The 23,178-nt window shown below is 38.7% G+C and overlaps 1 protein-coding gene across 1 annotated transcript in view; it reads right to left on the reverse strand.

Moving 5' to 3' along the window:
* The window catches only part of MMP14 (matrix metallopeptidase 14), a 282,841-nt gene extending 260,950 nt beyond the window's left edge, over positions 1-21,891 (reverse strand). The window contains exon 1 of the mRNA XM_044057971.1: positions 21,473-21,891. Within this exon, the coding sequence (XP_043913906.1) occupies positions 21,473-21,580 (108 nt within the window). The 5' untranslated portion in view covers positions 21,581-21,891. The remainder of the gene's footprint in view (positions 1-21,472) is intronic.
* Positions 21,892-23,178: the final 1,287 nt, after the last annotated feature.

Below are 23,178 nucleotides of genomic sequence, written 5' to 3' on the forward strand. Positions count from 1 at the left end.
GCGGTTTCGCTGTTTACGTGTCAACAATGTCAGATTCGACATTGTGAACGTTCGCGATTCTGATATAGACCCCACAAACACTACCACTACTGACAACTTCAAATTGTCTACAGACCTAGACAAACGTATATAAAGCACTTAGGAGCAAACTGCCACACACTGATTTGTAATAAATCTACAAGTCTAGATCCTTCAAGACCCAGTCAATATTCAACACAGACCACCACAACCAAAGTGCATTCACATTTTTTTCTGGAGCAAAATATAAAAGTAACACTCAAAATGAATAAAATATAACAAAAGACAAGCCAAATGGCTCAAAAACTTGTAAACAGTAATAAAAATAAAAAAAGTGGTGGTTTATTTAGCTACATGCTTATCATGCCCTGGTTTCTACGTAAGCAAGACCAAAAGAAGGCTACGGGATCGCATTACTGAGCACCTTAGAGACATTAAAAATAAAAAAAAAAAAATGAACGTTTTATATGTGCACACTCTAGAATGTCCAAATTATAAGAAATTTTTATTCTTTGTCATTGACAGAGTGCAGAGTGACTCTAGGGGTAGGGATGATGAATTAGAATTAGAAGCCAGAAAAACTAAATGGCAAGTGAGATTAGATGTTTGTTGCAAACCAGGTTGAAATGACTATTGTTCAATAGCTCCCTTTTTGAAACAAAGGACAGCACAGGTTTAATTTTAAGTGTACTGTGAAAATACTTATCTGACTGCAACTAACAGATCAACTATGTTTTGCATTTTTAAGTTTATTTTTTAACTATGTTTTATACTATTATGTTCATTATTAGTATTAACACTAATATTTTTATCTTAAATGTACCAATTATTGTAGTTTACAGCCTGTTATTCTGTATATGACATATTCAGGGGAAGTATACCTTTATGTTTAGTCAGGGTAATTCCATTGATGCAAGCAAAATCATGAATAATCGCTTAAGTAATTAGAGTACATAAAGGAAGTTACATCATAACTGAGTGACTCTGATGAAGCCAATTCATGTTTCTTGGCAAAAGCGCTTAGTTGGTTTTACTTTGACAGTGTTTAATGTTAAATAAACTTGTGCTTCATGTAAATACTGCCTTGGTGGCTCGCTTTTTTATTTTTATTACTGTATAAAAGTAACACTCGCACTTCCGCGGTGGTGCAGCGGTGGCATTGTTGCCTCACAGCAAGAGGTTTTCCCATTCGATTCTCGGCTTGAGTTGGAAGTGCCTTCTGTGTGGAGTCTGCATGTCCTCCCCGTGGTCGACTGGGCGTTCGAAAGACATGCGTTGAATGGGCGTGCCTTCGTTGAAGGTTGGGCGTCGGGCTGGCAACTCGACGCCATAAAAACCAACTGCCAATCATTAGCGGACCGGAGTTCTGCTGTGGCGACCCCTAACCGGGAAAAGCTGAAAGACAAACAACAACAACAATAAAAGAAACACTCGCAGCAATGTAAGACTCATGAGAAGTTAAGGAAACAGTTATGACTAACACTTAACTTAAATTAACAAATCATACTCAATCCCATAATGCACTGCACCACTGGAAGAAGCCACTTTTGGGTCAAACAGAAAAGATATACACAGAAAAAGAAGGCAGTGGGAATGAAGGGTAGGAGGATAATTCCTACAGATTCTCTCTCAGATCCTGTATCACAGTAAGTACCCATAACTTTCAAGTCAGTCTTTGAAAAGCTCAGACAAGAACAGCTGGGACAGTCCTCAGCTTCAGGTTCATTGACCAAATGGATATACATCCTAGATTGCCATGGCTTCAAAAAGACCTGGACCTACAGGATATATGTAACCTGCAACATTTCACAACAGTATTTACAACCAAGTAGCAGGTGTGTTAATGCTATCCAAAGATGCAAAACAAAACCTAAAGATGAATAACACAGCAATAGAGGACATTACAATTAGACATCCACTGGACAGGCAGCATTATTTACATTTTTTCTTTTACCTTCTCGCTCTTTAGAGAAATGGTTCTGGTCCTTTCTATTTAATACTGCAACTGTGACAACTAAGCAGTGAAGATGATGCTCTCCTTGGTGACTACTGCGAGAAGAAAACTTGCAAATGAACTTACTGGTTTAAATTAATCTCTTTAGCTACCTCAGGCAGCTATTGTGACACAATCGAACCCTTTCACTGTGAAAGGCAAACTATGGAAGGGTCATGAATAAGGCTTGTAACTCAGACCTTCACCTCGCTGATGTGACCAGCAATAGAAATAAGATCTTCAAGACAAAAAATTTAAATGTGGGGTTTAATGTTGAATAATGTGTTTTTCTAACATGAAAATGAACATCCCAAGGTAGAAACAGGATCTCTACCCAGATGTACAGACCTTATTTTATCTTAAGAAATATTGTGGTTTTACAACAGTCTTACCATAACTTTCATAACTCCTATTGTCCGCCTTGTTAAATGACAGCTGTCTAGCTTGTCTAATGCCACACATCCAATTATTTATATCCATGACTGCAATTTACTTGACTTATCTGTAACTAACATGTAACTAAGCTGTAATCGGAAAAGGGCCCTTGTAGCCTAGTTCACCTACCTGTAAAACAAAACAATGTTCTGGAGTTTTCCCCTATACAGAGATTAGAAACAACAACCAAATAGTCTAACAGAGAATTAGCTAAGGGAATCATAAAGCACTGGAATGTAATAAAAGTATAAGACATAGGCTGGGGGGAAAAAAGGGGACACATTTCAAGTGGATGCCCAAACTGAAAATATTTTTCACTTCATTCCTACAAGTCTTCTCGGTAGAAGGCCTTTCACAACACTAATCTAGCTGAGAGTTTTTCAGACCTGGTAATCTGTGGAGCTACAGCAGCCTACATGTCAACATGAAGCAGTGGAAATCATGGTGGTCTTTCCTGAAGAGATAAGTAAACCAAGCATCTTTGATAAACAGCTCTGTGAAAATAACCTCTCTGTGTTAGTACTACAAAAAATGACTGCTAATGAAAAGCTGGTTTAGCCAGGTTTATACCACTTCAAGAAACAGTAGATAAGAAATTACTTTTTTAGAATTAAACTGTGAAGCCCAGAAAGTACAGCTGTGTTGATATTTGCATTAACATTAAATTTCCAAACAGATCACCACTGCAGTAGCCTAAGCTATATAGGAATTATCCTGCCAAAGACTGATCATCCTGCCAGTATCCAAAGTTTCAGGATGTCTACTAAATGGTCATACATATGATTAGCCAACCCACTCAGTTGAAACAAGTTATAGTCTACAATTAGTAAGACCCCCTCCCCATTTAAACTTCAACTGAAAAAGCATCTCACTGAAGACGGTAAATGTAAAGAGATCCCAGCATTAACTGCTGACTGGATAAACTACTAGCTGTTATATCAGCTCTACCTGACTATTGTCCATTCTCACTCCCTAGTGTCAAACTTTCCATTGTCAGTTTCATACCAGTACCATTCAAACTAGCTCAGCACTTTTATGGAAACGATTAACCTTATCAGTTACAGTTGAACAACCCTTGAATATGCTAAATGTCTACTCCAATTGGCTTAGCATTATGAAATGTATTATGCTACTTATACTGTATGCTTCTTTTGTGAAATGCCATCAGAATATGATAATCTCTTGATTTATATTGATGAACAATGCCTTGCCTCCTTGGCCCAGGTCATTGCTGAAAAGGGTCTTAGGATCAGTCTACCTACCCAGTTAATAAAGGAAAACAAAAAAATAAATAAATTAATAGGCACAAGGACATGCCAGAATAAAAACAGCATACAAGCAGAAAAAACTCAGAACTTTCTTACCTCACAAAAAGGGGAGGCTTGAGCCCCAATTAATACATTTTGTGCAAGAAAGGAGAAAGACAGAACTATGAGGAACCCTCCACTCAGGTAGCTAGGCTAGAAAGGGGGAGGGAGGGTGCTACTACTACAACAATAACCTATTCGAATATCTACAGCTATGGTAAGTTTAATTACACAACTGCACTACGTTCAGTATTAGATCACCATTACAGTAGCCTATGCCATAAGGGAACGATTACTAAAGTTTAGCGAACAGAGGAGGAGGAACAAGGGTTATTGTCCAGGTCAGTTTTATAATCTTTAGTGAAAGTGTGAAAAGGATACCAAATTGCTGTCTCTCTAATACTTCTACAGGCCATCCCTTTCCAAAATGTTTTAGAAATAGTCAAAGCTCTGGAATGTAAGCTTCGACTCAGGACAAAAGTGCCTTTCCATAGTGAGAATAACAAAACAGAATTACAAGGGATAACCATCGTGAAATGGTTTGCTTTGACACTGGTTGCCCTTTTCGTTCCTTCATAAGAAATGAACAGTTGACTAAAGAAGTTTAGTATCAGAGTGCCCTGTGGACATCCAGAGTATGCAAGATGCTCTCTTACTTTTTGGTTCAGGAAAAACACAGGGAGTTAAACAAATTAATTAATTTAGGATAAATTCTGATAACACCTTGAGCATGAGGTAAGGGTTTGTTCTTAAGGATACCCCATCTTCATGAAAGGTGATAAAAGATTGAATTGCAACTCAGAAAATCTTCCAGTTCACACACTTATCCTGATACAATAGCTCCTTTTGGACCAGTTTCCTTTTGAACCAGTTTAAGTTTCTCTAATACAAGGAGAAGAGGGAGGAATCACCTCTTTCATAGACTGACAAATGTGCAATACTCTTTCAAACACTTTCACCCAAGACAAAACAGGAAGGGGGAGCTACAGACATGGCCAAAAAGATGAACCTTTACAAATGAATAACAAAGGTGAAATGTCTTTCAAAAAGTCATACAGATACTGAAGAACCAAAGGAGCTACCACCTTTAAAAGGTCTCACTTCTTTTTTATAACCCCAAACAGAAAATTTCTTTCACTTGGCCAAATAAGATTTTCTGCTTTAATACCGGTTGCACATCCTCTGAAAATAGGTGCTTAGAGGGATTAAATTCTATCATCCAGGCTCTCAGATGAAGAATTTGAAGGCTGGGGTAAATCAGAGATCCTTTGTCCTATATGGGCAAGTCTATCCTTCTGAGACGTTTGTGGAAAATACCCCAGACCATTTTCAAGACAAGAGAACCATTGTTGTTTGGGCCAAAAGGGAATTGCTAAAATTACCTTTGGCGAGTCCTTTGGTTATTAAGGGAAAGGTATAGAAACATTCCCATCCATGGAAATGAAAAAGTATCCATCTTCCAGACGGCCTTTCTGCAAGAATGAAACAGGACAGCGCAGTGGTGTTGTCGCCTCACATCAAGAGGTTCTCCAGTTCGATTCTTGGTTGGGGTGCATTCTGTGTGGAGTCTGCATGTCCTCCCTGTGTTCATGTGGGTTTCCTCCAGGTGCTCCGGTTTCCTCCTACATTACACAGACATGTATCTGCAACGTTTCTCCCTAGGCCTCCGCTGAAAATTGGCTTTGTTCCAAGTCGGACTTTCCCGGTTAACAAATGGTAGATAGATAGATAGATAGATAGATAGATAGATAGATAGATAATAGATAGATAAACAGATAGATAAACAGATAGATAAAAATAAATAAATATGTAAGTAAGAACTACTGGAACAAAATTGTTTCAACTGTCCGTATTGAATGGAAGCAAAACAGATCTACTTGGGTCGTTCCCCATAGGTGGGTTATTTCCTGGAAGACCCTGTGTGTAACATCCATTACTGGGGATCGGTTCTGCTCAGTTTCTGCCACAGTACTCAGCTTTGACAGAAAGTATATAAGTGGCCTGAAGGGACAGTTTGTGCTGAACTGCCATTTCCCAGAATATCATGGCTAGTCTGCATAGCAGGTATAATCTCATTCTCCCTTGTTTATCCATGTAACACATGATGTGGTGTTGTCTGCATTCACCAAAAGTGGTTCTGGGGCCATAGATGATTCAATGTTCTCACAGCATTCATTAATGTCATCACCTGATGAAATGACTTCATTTGTGAAGGGTCTAGCAGGCATCTTGGGAAATTTATTCTGTGGAAAGTAATGAGAGATGGTTTTTCCAGACTTATCTGAAATAGATTTCTGAAAAGGCAATATTCTTGAACATGTTTTAATAGGGTCTATATTATTATCTCGAAGTTACGGAACATCGAATACAATATGGTCGACACCATATTATCATAGTTTCGTAACTTCGGAAATTAAAGAAAAAAATGTAAACATCAAATGCTTACCCTAATGGGTTTAAGCAGGGGTCAAGCCCCCCTGCATCCCCCACACCCCCCCGCTACTTAAATATACCTACTCTGAGATTGCGCTACAGTGTAGGAAAGGGAAATCTTCCCTTTCCGCACCATACTCCGTTAAAGTGCAATCTCGGAGTTGGTATATTTAAGTAGCTGGGGGTGCAGGTGGGCTTGCCCCCCTGCATAAACACCCTTTACTTTTTTTTTTTTTTTTTTTACAGGCTTTATTAGGATTTCAATGGTTTACGGTCACTAAAGTTCGATCTTTAGTGATTCGAAACATTAAACCTTCGAGATTCTAATATAGACCCATTTTAATAAAGTCTGAAACAAATAAGGTAGTCTTCCAAGTAAGGAAAGATGTGGACACCATGTAACCTTTAAAAAGCAATCACTGGTGCCAAACACTTTGTGAATACCCTTGGTGTTGTAGACAAACCAAAAGAAGAGAAATGGAAGTGTGAACCACAACCAGAAAACCTTAAAAAAAATCTGAAGTCTCTGTGAATGGGGAAGTGATTGTATGCCATCAGATCCTGAGTTACCAGGAAACTTACAGAAGGAACCACTGCAGAGAGACATACTGAAAAGAAAGCATTTTGAATTTTGGAACTTTGAAATAGAGGTTTAGGAAAGACAGGCCCAAAACAGGTCTCCAGAATCCTTCCTTCTTAAGTACCAGAAATATTTCTGAATAAAATCCCTTCCCTCATTGATCCTCTGGTACAGGTTCTTTTACTCCCTTGGTGAATATGTGAGTAATGATGGAAGGAAAAAGGTAGGTTTAACTTTTGGTCTGGGACAGAATTCCTAGGTTTGAGGGAAGGGAATCCCACTGCCATAAGAAGCGGCTTTGAATGTTTCCCAATAACCAATAATCTGTTGTCTCCTGGTGCCACACGGAAAGATGTAGAGAAAAGATCCTTGAAAGATTCAGAGAGGTGTCATAGTGGGGAGGGGTGGGTGGCATAGTCAGTCATTTTTCTTAGACTGGGTCTGAGAACTCCCCTGAAAAGTGGGCCAGGACTGGAAGGAAAATGTCTGCTACATTTTGGATTAGTGGACTGAAATTTTTAAATCAGCCTTTAAGCCCCCTCCCCCCATCAATGAAGAAACTGAAGTCCAAGAGGGGTAAATCTTTTTTCCGAATCCGTCAATGGCTCTGCTATCCTTGTCAAGCAGAATCAGATTAAAAAAAAACATTTTTAGATCCAGAGGTCTTAAAGATGTCACAGAGGGATCAGCTCTGGGATTACAGAAGAGGTACCTGTGAGTTTAAATGTGCTATGTTACTGTTCACCTGATTTTCTAGTAGGAGCAGCTACCAGAAGATGTAAAGGCAGCACTACTAAAGACATCCCCACAAGTGCTGGTGAAACTGGAGGTATAGCCACTGGTTCAGGAGTTCCCACCTGCAGCAAATCATAGTATCGCTGTTAAAACTCTCAAAAATGTCTTTATGCTCCTATTTAAATAATTCTTTCATCCTGGTGACAGTATCAGAAAAAGATAATTCCTCCACAGAAGTATCTGAATTTTCAGGTGAGGAGACTTGTGAAGCATAGTATAGACAAATCTCCTCAATGTCAAAATAAGATTCTGAATCAGAATGAGATGGAAAACTTTGTTTTAGAAAGAAAATACAGGATGGAGAAGCAGTCTGAAGTGGCTGAAAAGCCCTAAACTGACCCTTAGCAAAAAGAGAACCAGTACTCTTTAGCTTCTTCTTTTGAGGTAGGGATAGAGGGAGTGGAAAGGCATTTTTGCTTCTGAGCCTTACTCTTCAGAAACTCAGAAGTGAAAGTCTGATCAGAAGTCCTTCACCTCCAGTTATCATGTACCTCCTTGCTAACAGTTACCTGCAAGGCATCACACTCCCTTTATAGACCGACCAAGCAGGATTTTCCACTCTCTGCCGAGAGCGTATGTCTAGCAGTACCAGATGTGCTAGCTCCCAACTCTTAGTGGCTTCAAATGAAGCAACCCCAGAAGGGTCAGAAGTGGCCAACAGACAGTCCGAGGGTTCAGATATCAGCTGAGTGGAGTCATGCATACAGGGCAGGGACCTCTCCAAAGATGTTTCTTTTCTTGTTGACCAGAAAAGGGATATCCAATGTACCTGCACTAGACTACAAATAGGCCACGGAAGTGTTTTTAGAAGTTTTTTTTCTCTACAAAGAGTTTAAGAGAATCAAGCTGGCTCCTCAAGGTCTTAGGTTTGAATGAAACAGATCATGACTAAATGCTGTGTTTTCTCCTAAACAAAAGAGGTAGGCTGGGTGGGAATCTCTATAAACAAGAGATCTGACATTAGCCCTGGTCTGGTGTCTATACCTCTGCTGAACAGAGGCAGTCAGTAAACCATGTCATGATCTATGTACAAGCACTTCACTTTTCACAGAACCATAAACCAAAAATCTCAAAAAAAAAAAAAAGAGAAAGTACTCAATAGGGTACTTATCTGCCCATTTGTCATGAAACCATCTGGCCACAGAACCACTGAAGACACAGTAAAGAGACAGTCTTATTGGTATCTTCAATGGCAAAGTTCTGAATTTTGGCACCCATACGTATGCTTTTATACCAGCATACCCTTCTGCCTACTCAATACATATGAGCACATGGAAGATGTCCTAAAGCTATGGATACTGGCTGTATGTTCGATCCTTGGTAGGATGTTTCCCATATAGCTTAAGCCTCTGCAACAGTGATCTAATGATTAACATTAAATAAAATGGAGAAGTAAATTAATGTATGCTAATACAAAGAGAAATGGAAGATACCGCAGGAAGATATGCAGACACATCTGTATCTTGACTTGTTCTCGTTTTATTTAGGAAACGAGAAATCTTAATGAATGCAGTAAAGAACCTTATTAACACCACCCTCAACTCTCATGATCTAAGTGTGGGAATCAAATACCCATTGCCTTGGCTAAAGTATCATTTTTTACAGGAATATCCTGAATAAATTCTAACAATGTACTAGTGTAGCTATGGAATACATGTTTAAATTAGTACTACAAAACGATGCAATTAACACTTTTCATAATGAGTAGTGCCACAACTCCAGCAAAAGTAGCAAAAAGTCTACTGACAGAACATTTAGAACGGCCATTAGCTAATGTAAAGCAGTCCTTTTAGGCAGTGCTGAAAGGACATGGAGTGTATAATCAGGGTGATGCAATTAACTGCAGTCCCTTCTGATGGTGCTGAAAGAACATGCAAATATTTATGTATAATCATATGCTGAGATACAAAAAAATTAACAGACAGCTGTGCATAGCAATAACTGTTTGCCATCTACACTATGTTCACGGTTTAAGGCAAGATCCAATGTCATAAAATGTGTACAAATGGCAAAAAAGACCATTACCCATGGTCTAGAGGCAAGGCACTAGCATCAGAGCAATACATATGCAACTTTAAAACTGTTGAGCCCAAACTTTTGGGGGTGGGGTGGCATAATGGTCAAGATCATCACCTTATAAATACAAGGTTTGATTCTGACGTTAGATTATTGGCAAGCCTTAAAATGACCTTTCAAGGTAGTTAGCTTAATATTCACCTATGAACCTACTACCATAAAACACACATTCTAATGGCGGTGACCAAATATGTGACTAATCATGAGCTCTACATAAGTTGAACTTACCATAAGGGTAGATGTTTGAATGATCACTGCTGCAGCACCCTTAGCTATATAGGTTATATCCTACCATGGATACAACAGCCGTCTAGCTTCCACAGCTTCAGGGCACTTTCTACATACCCAAACTGTCAAGCAGCTCGAGATGAGCTAACTAAAAAATGAGTCAGGTGCAAAGCCCTTCAGAGCTTTCTTGCCAGCAGACAGACAGAGGGAGGCTGAGCCTTGAAAGGGCAATGTTATGAACATAAAAGGAAAGTCCACACTCTGGCATAAAAAACACACCAAAAAAAAACACACACACACACAAGGGAGATGGAGGAAGGGAGTGGACTGGAACAGCAAGTTCAACTTACACAACTGTAATATGTTCTTCATATTGATAACTGCTGCAGTAGCTTTAGCTATACAAATAGATTACCACTGCTAATATATCTGGGATGAGGAACAAGAAGGGTCCAAGAGCCCCTGGAAAACAGTCCTAACAAAAACCTGATCCAGACCTAGAGAAGGAATCAAGCTTATAGTACTTTGTAAAAGTATGCACAGAAGACCAAGTAGCAGCTTTTAGAATACTTCTAGAATCCAACCCTTTCCAAAAAGCCATAGATATTTGGAAACAGTCTGTTTCGACACAGGTTGCCTATTCTTACCATCACAAGAAATGAACAACTGATCCTAAGATCTGAAAATTTAGTTCTGTCAAAATAGGACCAGAATTGTCTGTGGGCATCCAAGGGATGGAGAATCCTTTCTCCCTCATTTTTAGGTTCAGGAAAGAAAACAGGGAGATGGATAGTTGGTTTAAAGTAAACTTGGATACCACTTTAGGTATAAAAGAAGGATCAGCTCTCAAAGAAATACTATACCTATGAAAACCAAACTGAATATGAAGAACATTCAAACAAACTTCAGTCAGATTCTAGGACATCCTTTCTATTGGAATCATGTTTTTCATTAAAAAAAAAATATATATATATATATATATATATAGAGAGAGAGAGAGAGAGCACAATATATTTTACACAGGAGATTGCAATACAATGTATTTGTTTTAAAACATCAGCTGTGACCAACTATACCTTTTATTTGGCAAGTCTAGCACATAAAAAATATTACTACTCTTTCCCTTTCATTTACACCTCTCCACAACTACGTCCAGTACTAGCCCTTGGAATATAAATATACCCTTTATATTCTATCTTGGCACTCAAGTTTGTATACGGCAGAAAACTGATCTTGAATACAGAACATCCCATGGAACTTAAAAAAAAAAGATGTTCCCTGGTGCCCTAGTCAAAACTCACCTAGTCAGTATAAATATCACATTGAGTATCCTCAGAAGAGGCCACTACCCTAGTGGGACTAACCCAGTCGAAGGATAAACAAATGACAAGCATGTACATAATGCTAGCCTGCTATGTGTGTGCCTTTGCCACAGGAAAACAAATTTCAGTGGTGCACCTCCCTTCAAACAGCTAAACTACCCTCCAAGAATGCGCATCTTGCACAGTACACATCCATATGTCTCTCCTGATAGACTGCCAAGAATGCCTTTAGAACAGACCCACGAACACAGGATGACCAGGAAGAAAAGGCATACAACGTGCTTTATGATGCATCTCTCACCAAGAAGGGCAGACAGGTGAGCCACAAAAGGTCTTATTCAGCGTGTGAGTGGGCAGCCTATTGCATTGCGTACCCTCCCAATCCAGCAACTTCCATTCATGATTTTGCAATACATACATATATATATATATATATATATATATATATATATATATATATACAGTGCATCCCAGTGGCATCCCTTGTACTGACAAGTACCTTAGTATGCTGTGTGCTCTACCAAACTGAAAACACATGTGGATGCATTCATGAAGAAGTATCTAATAGCTCTCCTGCTTATACCTTCCAAAATAGGCAACGCCTCTCCACGACTACGTCCACTGCTATCCCTTGGAAACATGCACAGCCTGCTAAGCTGTTCACCCTCTCAGACTTTATCCAAAGGTGTACAAGGTAAGAAACAAGTACTTTTAGGCAGACAGTCACAAATTTCACAATGCTGCATAATCAAAGCACATGCCTTATAAGCAGCAAACATGTTACATACACGGGTGTAATGTTATTTCATGGTGGCTATATTAGCCCCCTCAGGCATGTTTACAATGGTAGCCTGTAAACTGGATCCTGGTTCAGATGAAAGCAGATAAAACACGGACTGCTATCTAACTACACTAAGCCTAATTTACAATGATAGCCTGTAAACTGATCCTGGTTCAGATGGAAGTAGATAAAACACAGACTGCTATCTAACCACACTAAGCCTAATTACATGCATCTGTACAAAGGGTCCCAATGTACTGCAAAGGGTCTCTTTGGTCAGTACACAACACATTACAGACCATTCTGCTACTGGATATTGTCCCATTTCAGCGGCATACCATCTGCATCATAGGCAGCCCAGTGGTATAGCAGTTAGTGTTGTCGCCTAACAGCAAGAGGTTCTCTGGTTTGATTCTCGGCTGGGGTGCCTTCTGTGTGGAATCTGTAGGTACTCCCTGTATTTGCATGTTTCTGCCAGGTGCTCCTGTTTCCTCCCACATTCCAAAGACATGCACTAGATGGACTGGACACTCAATTGGCCCTAGGTGTGCATGTGAATGTGTGTGGTGCACCCTCCGAAGAGAAATGGGCCTTGGGCTAGAAACCTGAGCCCGTAACTGCTACAGAAAAACAAGCTCTAAAAGGTGCCTGTTGCCGATGTAGCATATGGTGTGTAAACGGGAGAGAGAGAGAGACACACACACACACACACACACACACAATCTGCATCACCGACATTATCAGAACACACCCCGATTACTGCTCCTTAGAATAACTCTGGTTGTAAAGTACTGCATGTTGACACTGCAAGGCTCTCTGATGGGTTTCATGAATCATACCTTCGATCACTGCAGTCTGCTTTTTTGTGAAAATAATTACTTCTATTTGTAATTCCACTCAAACATGCTACTTGCCTATGGCAGTGCGACTACATGCTGTATTAGTATATTATTCATACTGCAAATGCTACAGCAATAAAACAGAAGTATAACACAATGCAGCTTAGTGATTACTACTTTGCATCTGGGTGCAAGTTCCAGACGGCATCAGGACATTGTTTAACATCATCCAACATTATTCAGTGTTCAGTATACTGCTAGCAAGAACACTGCACCATAGAGCTCACTGTGTCATTCATCACAAACCATGGCATACTGAAATTCCATGCACCACTGCTATAGGAGAGATGACCTCAACATAAGTCTGGTGCTCCAGATGGCATCTCTCAACCCCATCTTAATAGTCCAATCAAAAAACACACCCACAACAGCCACCCATTTTCGCAAATGGAGCGGACTGTATAGAGCCGAAGTACACACAACTAGGTGGCTAGTCCTGCCTGGAGTTCATCACCACACACACACACCTATGGCCAATGTAGTGTCTAATCCACCCACTGCATGTCTTTGGAATGTGGGAGGAAACAGCACCAGCAGAAAACCCATGCAGACACAGAAAGGACATACAGACTCCATACTCTAGAAATGCACCTGGGTTACATTTCATAAAGACATTTTAAACAGCTGAAATATTAACAGCAAATGACAAGAAGATATGTTTATTGTGAAAATATTATTTTAAGCACTAAATACCACAGTGTTTATAGGTCATATCTGAATATCATAAAAAAAAGGGTCATCAAATGTAACTTACGACTACAATTCATAATTTCATATGAAATATGCAAAATCTAATTATGCAATAAATTATTTTTCTTGCATTTCAGTGTGCAGATAACCTATACTGCCTTCTAGTTCTGAAAACTTTTAAATGTGTGTGGATTTAAAGATGGCTATTCACAGGTACGTACGTTCATAGCACACCACAGCTACAAAACAGAACTACAGTCATCAAGAAACTGTAAATTTGCAAAACAGCATACATAAACTGAGAGGACCTTATCACAGTCATGCAATTATGTACAACCCCAGTGCTGAAAGGTCAGGTGGATAAAAAGAAAACTAATGGCTGAAATAATGACATAATTTGTGGGAAACCTGAAAAGAAGAACATACAAATATGAGGTAAAACATACATGACTAACAGCTGTTTCATAACTCCCTTTTGCTAAGGGATATTAAGCCACCCCAGTTGCAATATTTCTCTTTTCCGTGTTGCTCATAAAAACTTTCCATACAAAACTATCTTTACGCAAATTCCTATTAGCATAACCATTTCGCACTAGCTTTAAGCATCTGCTGAAGTCCAGACCTAATCAAAAAACTTGCAATCGTCAGGCAAGACTGGTATAGTACAAACCAGCCATGCTTGTGATCACAAAAACATAACTTACCAGGCACACTTTGGCCAATTATGTCTGCCCAAAAACTAAAGTACCAGCTGTAAAAAAACAACAAATCGTTTGATGTTATTCATTCCCACCAGACACACACTTACAACAAAGTTTAAATATCACAATGAACTCTGAGTTAAATGTAGGAAAAACAATGGCCAGTGAACAGACTTTTGGCAAAATTACATTAAAATCTTCATAATCCCATTGCAATAAAATTATCCATTCTGCCTTATTTTGCAACTTGTATCTGCTCAGTCTGAGGGGCACAATATAAGCAATCCAGTATACAAAAGTAGATTACCATGTGCTAAATTTAAACATATCTGTAGTTGAAATAAAAAGGACAAATATATTCCTAATCTCATTTTTTATGTTAAGGATAAATAAATAAACAAATAAACAAACTAAATAAATGACAGCCTAAAAAAAGCAAAATACCCTGCTCCTAACACCAACTCTACATAAAAATGTAGAAATTTTCACTCAACCATATATTGAAAAAACTCCCCTACAAGTCATGACAGTTCACATATATTATACACGAGTACACACACACACACACACACACACAAATATCTATATATATTATATACATACACATATATATATATATATATATATATATATATATATATATATATATATATATGCACACACACACATATATAAAAATATATATATACATATACAAAATGTATAATTACACACACACACACACACACACACACACACACACACACACACACACACACACACACACATATATATATATACCTACTTCAGTAGACCGACTGCTCACTTACCCATCACCCAGTTGCCGAAAACGAGAAGACTGACACCTTCAGAAGACTGACATCCGGAAGACTGACGTTTCACACGAGGTAAGTAACCGCTTGGCCATCCTAATGAACTTTGCCCCTTACCCCCGCAGTAGTGCATTCTCGGAGTTGGTACATTTAGTTAGGAGGGTGCGGGGGGCAACCCCCCCCCCACATTGGTGGGTTTAGTTTTGCTTACTTTAGTTAATTTTATCGGGATGGCCAAGCGGTTACTTGCCTTGCGTGAAACGTCGGTCTTCCAGATGTCCATCTTCTGAAGGTGTCGATCTTGTCATCTCGGGCAACTAGGTGTCGGGTAAGTGAGTGGTTGGTCTACTGAAGCAGACTCATATAGATAGACAGATATACACATGCACGTCCGCGCACACACACACGCGCACACTTCTTGGCATTAAAATATATTTTGACAGCAAAAGCACAGTTTTATTTTTGTTTTGTTTGTTTTTTTAATGAGAAAATGAAAAAGCTGAAGGTTTTCTCCAGGAGAGTGCTTTTCTGCCTAGCCTTTAATGATTGCCAGCCAACCAATTCCAAGAAACCCAGCACAGGGAGTGCACTTCAAAGAGAAAGCTCTGAAGCTTGTGTTGTCTAAAATACTTTATGTAGTGTGGCTCAAGACCCTGGCAGTTACAGCGTGTCTGGTGTCCTGAAGTTTTGAAACCTGGCCGGAAGTCATATCCTAGGCAGGATATAATCCAAAAAGTTTAGACTACTGCAATAGTAATCTAATGTTGAACAATGTTTACTGAAGGATAAAAGACAAAAGAAGAGATACTCTAAACAAGCATCTTTTCAATTTAAATCTAACTATTTTAGAAGAGTGCTTACAAACAGCTCAATAAAATGCTATGCCCTTTACTCTTTATCCCTCTATAAAGAGTGCTCTGCAGAGTCCAACATATCAAGTAACCAATTTAACACATGAAGTTAAACTCCAAATGCTTTTGGCTATCTGAGAAAATCTCCTAAGGTTAGTGTTCCAATGTTTATTTTCCTACTTTTTACATGATCTGTACTTTGCGACAAGCTCAAGAGTCTTTTCCATGTGCATCTTCTTATTCCCTACATTACAGCTAGTTCTGCGTGTTTCCACTTCAGACAATCTATGCTGGATTCTCTCTCCTAAGTATACAAAACTATAATCATTTTACTCAAAGTTTGCACTTCTCTAAAATCAATATTACATGGGATTCAGTTCATTACGATTCCCTATAGTCTTCACCCTCTTACAAACATTCCAAGATAATAATAATAGTGCTCTTACCACGAGAAGGAAATAATATCAATGATGAAGAAAAGGCATATCAGTGGAATGGCAAAACAAGAAGTAGACTACAGCAGTCAATTGGGGACAGTCATATGTATGGTCTTTCCTTTTCAAAAGGCTTAAGATAATGGACTAGAATGGATACCTCAAGAGAAAACCATGACAGAATGAAGTAAGGTAAAAAAATGACATTAGTGGAACAGACAGCAAAATTAGAAACGCTGCAGTGAAGAAGCAAATAAACAGCAGCAATGCAATTTATAGAACAAGACAAAAAGTTCAGGTGACAGAAGATCACACATTGGTCAAATCTGCTAAATTTAGAACAGTAATTAATCAGCAATGAAATGAGGCTCAACCCCCCCCCCCCCAGTGATTAAAACCGGGTTCCTATCAGTTCGTCGAAACTTCAGCAGTTCGAACAAAGAATTCGGTGGGCCGTTTCTGTGGCTTCACAATTTTCAGCACTGTGGAAAGTTATGGGTCGGGTTCAGGTAAGTGTGCGATTGTGCGGACGTTAGGGTTAAGGCGTGGGTTAGGCGAGTTAGGGTTAGGGCGTGGGTGAGATGGGTGTGCGATAGTGACAGACTTTAGGGTTAGGGAGGGATAGGTGAGTGAGGGTTAGGACGCGGGTCAGGTGAGTGTGCGATAGTGACGGACCTTAGGGTTAGGGTTTGGGTTAACGTAAGTGGATAGATAGTGTATGTACAGTTTAGTGTAGGGTTAGATGTAGGATTTTAAGTGTATGTGTGTGGATTGCTGTTTTTTTTGGTGTGCTTGTGTTGTGTGTGTGTTTCTTGGAACAGCGATTTTTTTCCCTGGGAAAAAAAAATCGCTGTTCTAAGCCTTCGATGGTTTTGCACTTCTACGTTAGAAGTTTGAATATATGGTGTTCGAACTTCTGCCGTTTCTTCGAAGTGATATAGACCCATTAAAACCTACAGCAGATGTTCTAGGCAAAGATCATGTAAAGATTTTAATTAGTACCCTTAATACAAAAACAGGACAGAAAACTCAGAAGATCCATCAGGATGAAGTTCCTGAACGTATATTCTTCAGTGGACTGTAGAAGAAGAAAATCAGTGAAGAACAAATTACAGAAAACTCATAGGAGGTAGACTGGACAGCCAGTAGACCTGAGAAATGACATCTATGAAGTAAAAATAAATGTAATGATGCTAGAGGTGGGGGAAGCAGAAACAGAAGCAGAAAACTTTTCAAATAAGTCGAGTTAAGACCTGAAGCAAACACTGATACTTTATGAATATGCTAGCAAATAAAATATTTAAGGAATAACAATACATATAAATAAAGAACCGGTTTACAAAAGTGATGTGAAAACAAATGAAACTAAGGGTATATGTAGGCTAATGAATAAAGAAAACCATGCTGATACCAGTGGTACTGAGGGTGAACATTTCACGGGCAATAGTGAATACATACTTGTATGGGAGAGAGTACAGATTAGTGACATTTTAAGGGGAAGTAAACACTTGTGAAGATGACAGAATGGAAGTACAAGACAGTCGGCAAAAATACCCTCCTGTCTAAAACCAGGCAGAACAAAGGCAGCACAAACAGCTAAACAAAACAATGCTCTGCTGGACTAATCCAACACGGTGTAAATTTGAGACGGCAGTGGCAACAGTAGCTGGAATTTGTCACGGTTCTTGACAGTGACACCAAAGTAGCCCAGTAGAAATTGATCTTATATTCAGGTGAAAATAAGGACTTCATTAAAAAAGTACCAATATACAACTTAAGTTAAACTGCATGTTATGGAAGTTTCATCAGCAAAAGATGACTGCTAAAATTAAATTATGAACACCATGCTACCACACCTTACTTGTTTTAGCAACTTTTTTGAGGGGTGATGGCAGAGAAGGTGCCTGTAGCCTTTTCTAGTAATGTCATACTTTTCTACTAGGCAAGCAGTATAGTGCATTAAATTGCTACAATGATTTAATTTAAAGTGTCTAGTGGTAGCACAGAGGACTAATCCCCTATCTAGAAGGTGGGGAAGAATAGCGTTTGAATCCTTTCTATGCCAGTTGCACAGAAGCTCTGCTGTGTGACCTTGAACAAGTCACTTAACCAGACAGTATCAGACTGCAGAAGTCTAGTAACTATTTATGAATTTAAATAAACTGGATATCACTACATAAAAGTAAGTCTAGCCAAAACTCAAGTCTTTCCATAATTAAGAAGTTGTGTGAAGGAAACCAGAAAGAGACTGAGTAGGGTTTTAGAAGAGGAACAAGTGCACTGTGGGAGGGGAATCACATGCAGAACCAGCTTTGAATTCCAGTTAAACTAATTGAATAAAAATGCAGCCTGGAGGCCCACAAAAAAGTGCTCACTAGCTGCCTCATAAGAAGCAATTTTATGATGTAGAACACAGGAAAATTACATCCCCCCTTAATACTCCCACAAGGGGGTGGGGGCAAGCCAATCCCCTCACCATAGCTCAGAGCTTCTTTGCTCAAAAATCAGGAACAAAACAAAAAAATAATGGTATACAGGCCCACATTTTAAGTGAACCTAATGGAACAACAAATCACCAATATGCATGTTCTAAACAATAAGTAGCATGAAACCCTAATGTCTGACACCGATAGATTGTGGCTCTGCAATCCACACAAAAAAAAAATCAAAGATAATGAGAAAGCACAAAAAGACACCAACACTGACATGCAATACCTTTTATTGGACCCACAAAGACAACAAGATGGCAAAGTCAGGTCATTCTACACAAATCAGGGACAACCAAGAAGTATTACACCTACATCCTTCACCCCACTTTGCAAAACTTCTTACCACAAGTGCAACGGTCATGAAAGAAGGGATGAAAGCATCACGACATACAATTCTTCCTGAATACTGAACTTCTACACACACACTCACTATCTCTCAAAGCAACAAGACTGGAACAAAAGTTGATGACATTAAAACATGTATGAGAGATTGCTTAGTCTGCAACAGTTTCTCAAAGATCAAATTACACACAATTTTACAGGGACTGTTCTTGCCATGTGGCATGAATTCTTAAATGGAGGCAGTAGCATACAAATCTGCCTAGCCTCATGGGACACTAAGCTTAATACTCTAGCAAATGGCCATTAGTTTTTTTTAATAACGGTTATATTGTAGTTAATAACTAACTAAATAACTAGCTAAATAACTTGCTAAATAACTTCTCAAACACGTCGCCAAGCAAAATAAATTGTTTCGTATGTATCTTAAAATAGTGCTGATTCACTGCTGAGAACGGATAAACCAAAAAGATAACAAAATGTGTTTACGTGACTCTCAAGTTTAGTGAATAACCTTACACTTGAAAGTTTTTTTAACAGATGCCGACTACTTACTGGTCTTCTGACAATGGAAGCTGGCTGCATTCTCTGCTGTGATTCATACTCATTCTTCTACAATGAACAAAAGCCACCTAACACCACGGTAAGACATTTGACAGCAGAAACAAAGCTCGTATCATTACCATTCGTGGCTATAGTTAATTTGCACAGCCACAATAACAGAGTTTAATGACAGAATACAATAATACAGTAAGGCACTACACTCAAATAGGTATTTTAGCATGTCAGAAATGACCGAGTCAGCTGCCTAAACTATGCACAGCCTGCTCTAAACATAGACTTAATCATCTAAAAAAAAAAACATTTTTTTTGTTCAAGTGTTGTGTAGTAGCCGAAAACTGTGATTTTTTTTTTAGTGTGTAAGAGGGGCATTATTTGGACATAAGTGCATATTTTAGATGTGGGCAGGTGACTTAGTCCTTTAAAAACAACTGGTTTCTACTTTTGTACTTCAATGCACACCTTTCAAGTGTCCCCGGTTTTACCTCATATTTTTGCCCTGTCCCACGTAAAATGTTTAATCCTTTGTTAAATCAGGGAGTACAATTATTCTCTAAAGCCGGAGTTTCATACGCCTTATTGTTCTGAAAATGCATGTCGATGCAAAGGCTGCTGGTGTTAACCATTTAATTGTACTAGAGTTGCCATTTTAGAATGTACTGGATTTTGAGACCCCCAATTACTCATGGCTTTGTACAAAATTAATGAGCAAAGAAGTTAAGAAGTATGTTTCAATGCGTAGGGCAACATCTGAAGAAAATTGTAGACTTTTTGAAAGTGCAGCGGTAGGGTGGAGCAACAACGGAAAACTGCGAGTATGAAAAGGAATTGTAACCATGACGGGATTGTTGATCAGCACTACTTTAACCTGAAAGAAGAAATCTGAAATGTTACATAAGGGAATAAGCATCATACACGTGTACGAAAAGTTATAAACGTCTTGGATTGTTCCATTGTCTGCTTTACATTCTACTTACACATTTCAGTCGTAAAATTATCAACATACTCGCTCCTAAGGTCGTCGAGGGAATTCGCGTTTTGAAACATTTTTTTTGTATATGCCAAATTATCCAATAAAAGTGCTGTTAAACAAAGAAAAACACCTCTCGACTGTCCCTGATTTTCAAGGACGTCTCTGGTTTTGACTCAAATTTTAGCTCTGTCTCTCTTAATCTGTCCTAAAATTAGTGACTTTTGGTCTGGAGGAAAGGTGGGTGAATTACACTTAACAAATATATGACAATAATTAAGAGTTATAGACTTATTTTACTTCAGAAAATGTATATTAATTCATATGCTCTGAGTCTGTCATTGTCTCAAGTTAATAATATTTTAAGTGTCCCTGATTTCTTCTGGATTAGTCCCCAAATCCGTTGGAATTCGTCCCTGATTGGTTGAGAGCTATGCCTACATCCATCCATCCGCCTTTGTTGCTGAAGCTGGTAGAGTTAGAAAACTCTACAACACAAACTATATTCACGTTTGTAAAAACTGCAATGGAAAGGCAACAATAGTCTCAGCTTTCATTCTAATCCACTTTTAAGAGCACAAATTAACTTTCTTTTTAACTGTACCATAAGACACCCCACCCCCACCCCACGTAGCACAACTTTCCTGTAGGAATTTCTACATGGTTCTGATCTGAATACCGTTATATACGAAATCAGACCCCTCCAGCACGCAGCGATATTTATTAAGCATGAACAGAAGTGTGACTGAAATACTTACCTCGGGGCTAAAATCGCTGGCGAAACAGAAATTGCTATGAACCCAAAGTGACAACGTTAGAAAGTACCGTAACGAAGACCTGAAGTTGAAATCCGCTAATGAAACCATATCTGTGTTTAAAAGTCTTTCCTTGAACACTATTGCCTTTGCTGTTAACTGCAATGGATCACCAACTTCGAGAGGACACTGTTCTTTCGTCCGACTGTACCTCACAACAAAAAAATCACTCCTCGCCCTTAGTAAAGTAAGTGGCTGTGGGACAATGAACTGGACAGCAAGTATCCAATTAAAAGAAACATAAATTAGTTCACACTTAGACACAGTTCTACCCCAAAATGATTTTCTTCCAGCTTTTCAACCCGAGTAATAAATACTCCACTGTATTCCGTACTACCCACCCTACCATCTGTCAATCGTCCGACTGTGGACTAAACTACAGTTTTGCAGTAGGGGTAGCTTCGGGCTGGGAGGGGTGGCGGAAGGCGGTGCTAGGACTAACGTCATTGAACAACAATTGGATATTTTGGAGACAGCCATTCTAGTTATCTCAGGAAAATGACTAGAGGGAAGTACTGATTTTGGTTTAGGACCTTCTGTGCAGTTTTTTGATGATATATGATAATTAATAGTGCGAAGTGGATAGCATATTGTCATATCTCTCAACTGTTTAGATTTTTACCTCATATGTTTTCGGTCTGTTTGTTTTTCATAAAAGTTGTGGTTTTCTGGTAAGTCACTGAGTGAGGACTGAAGTCAGTAAATGACATACGTTTGAGCTTCACGTCACTTCCTTCAGAAAATGCACACAAACTCAAATCCCGTTATTCTGGCAACTTTCTAAGTTTATTAACTGCAGTAGTTAAATATATGGTTATTTTGGGGGGCCTTGTGCCCCATTGTTTTAAGCTCATTGTTTGTTTTAGCTTACGTAAGCTAAGCACGAAGATTTTTGTTACTGTTTCATTGTGCTATAGTTGTGCTCTCGTGTAACGTGGGCTTTCTGATTATAAAATAAATAGATTTAGTTCAGTGGAACTATGCTTATTAAGTACAGTAAACTTGTATTAGTATTTACTTTAAGCTGAGAAACTGTCCATTTACTTCTTTAGTCCCTGTGTAATCATACATCTCAACATCTTAGCACATGAAATCTGGACAAAGCGTAAACATCACATGCAAAGATTTTTGTTACCATTTCTTTTTGTTGTAATTATGCTCACATTATGCAAAGTGGTCTTTCTGATTATAAAATAAACAGCGTTTACTTTAGTTACTTCAGTGGAACTGTGCTTATTAAGTATGGTAAACTTATTGGTATTTACTATAGTCTGATCATCAGTCCAGTTACTGCCTAATTCCATTTCGTGTGACCTAGAATTCAAATGTTGTAACTGTTAGGATGTGCGGTCTGACAGGCTTTTGTAGTTAGGCGTTTTCTGTATTCTGTAATCTATTGCAGATTTCAACACACAAGTGCAGCACAATAAATCACAAAATAAATGCAGTTACATTCAAATAAAAGCAAATTAGAACAGAATAAGATGCCTTCTAAAGTGTATAATGATTGGCATCATGCATAGTACCATGCATATAACACTAATAGGTGTCTTCCATTATGTAATGAAAAGCATTATACACATACCTCTCAACTGTACCTCATAAAGGAGTTTTCCTCTTTTTGAGTCTTAAAAATGTTATGTTCCATG

This window comes from Protopterus annectens, chromosome 16.part0, assembly GCF_019279795.1.
Source record: "Protopterus annectens isolate FY-2018-M chromosome 16.part0, PAN1.0, whole genome shotgun sequence".
Classification (NCBI taxonomy): Eukaryota; Metazoa; Chordata; order Ceratodontiformes; family Protopteridae; genus Protopterus; species Protopterus annectens.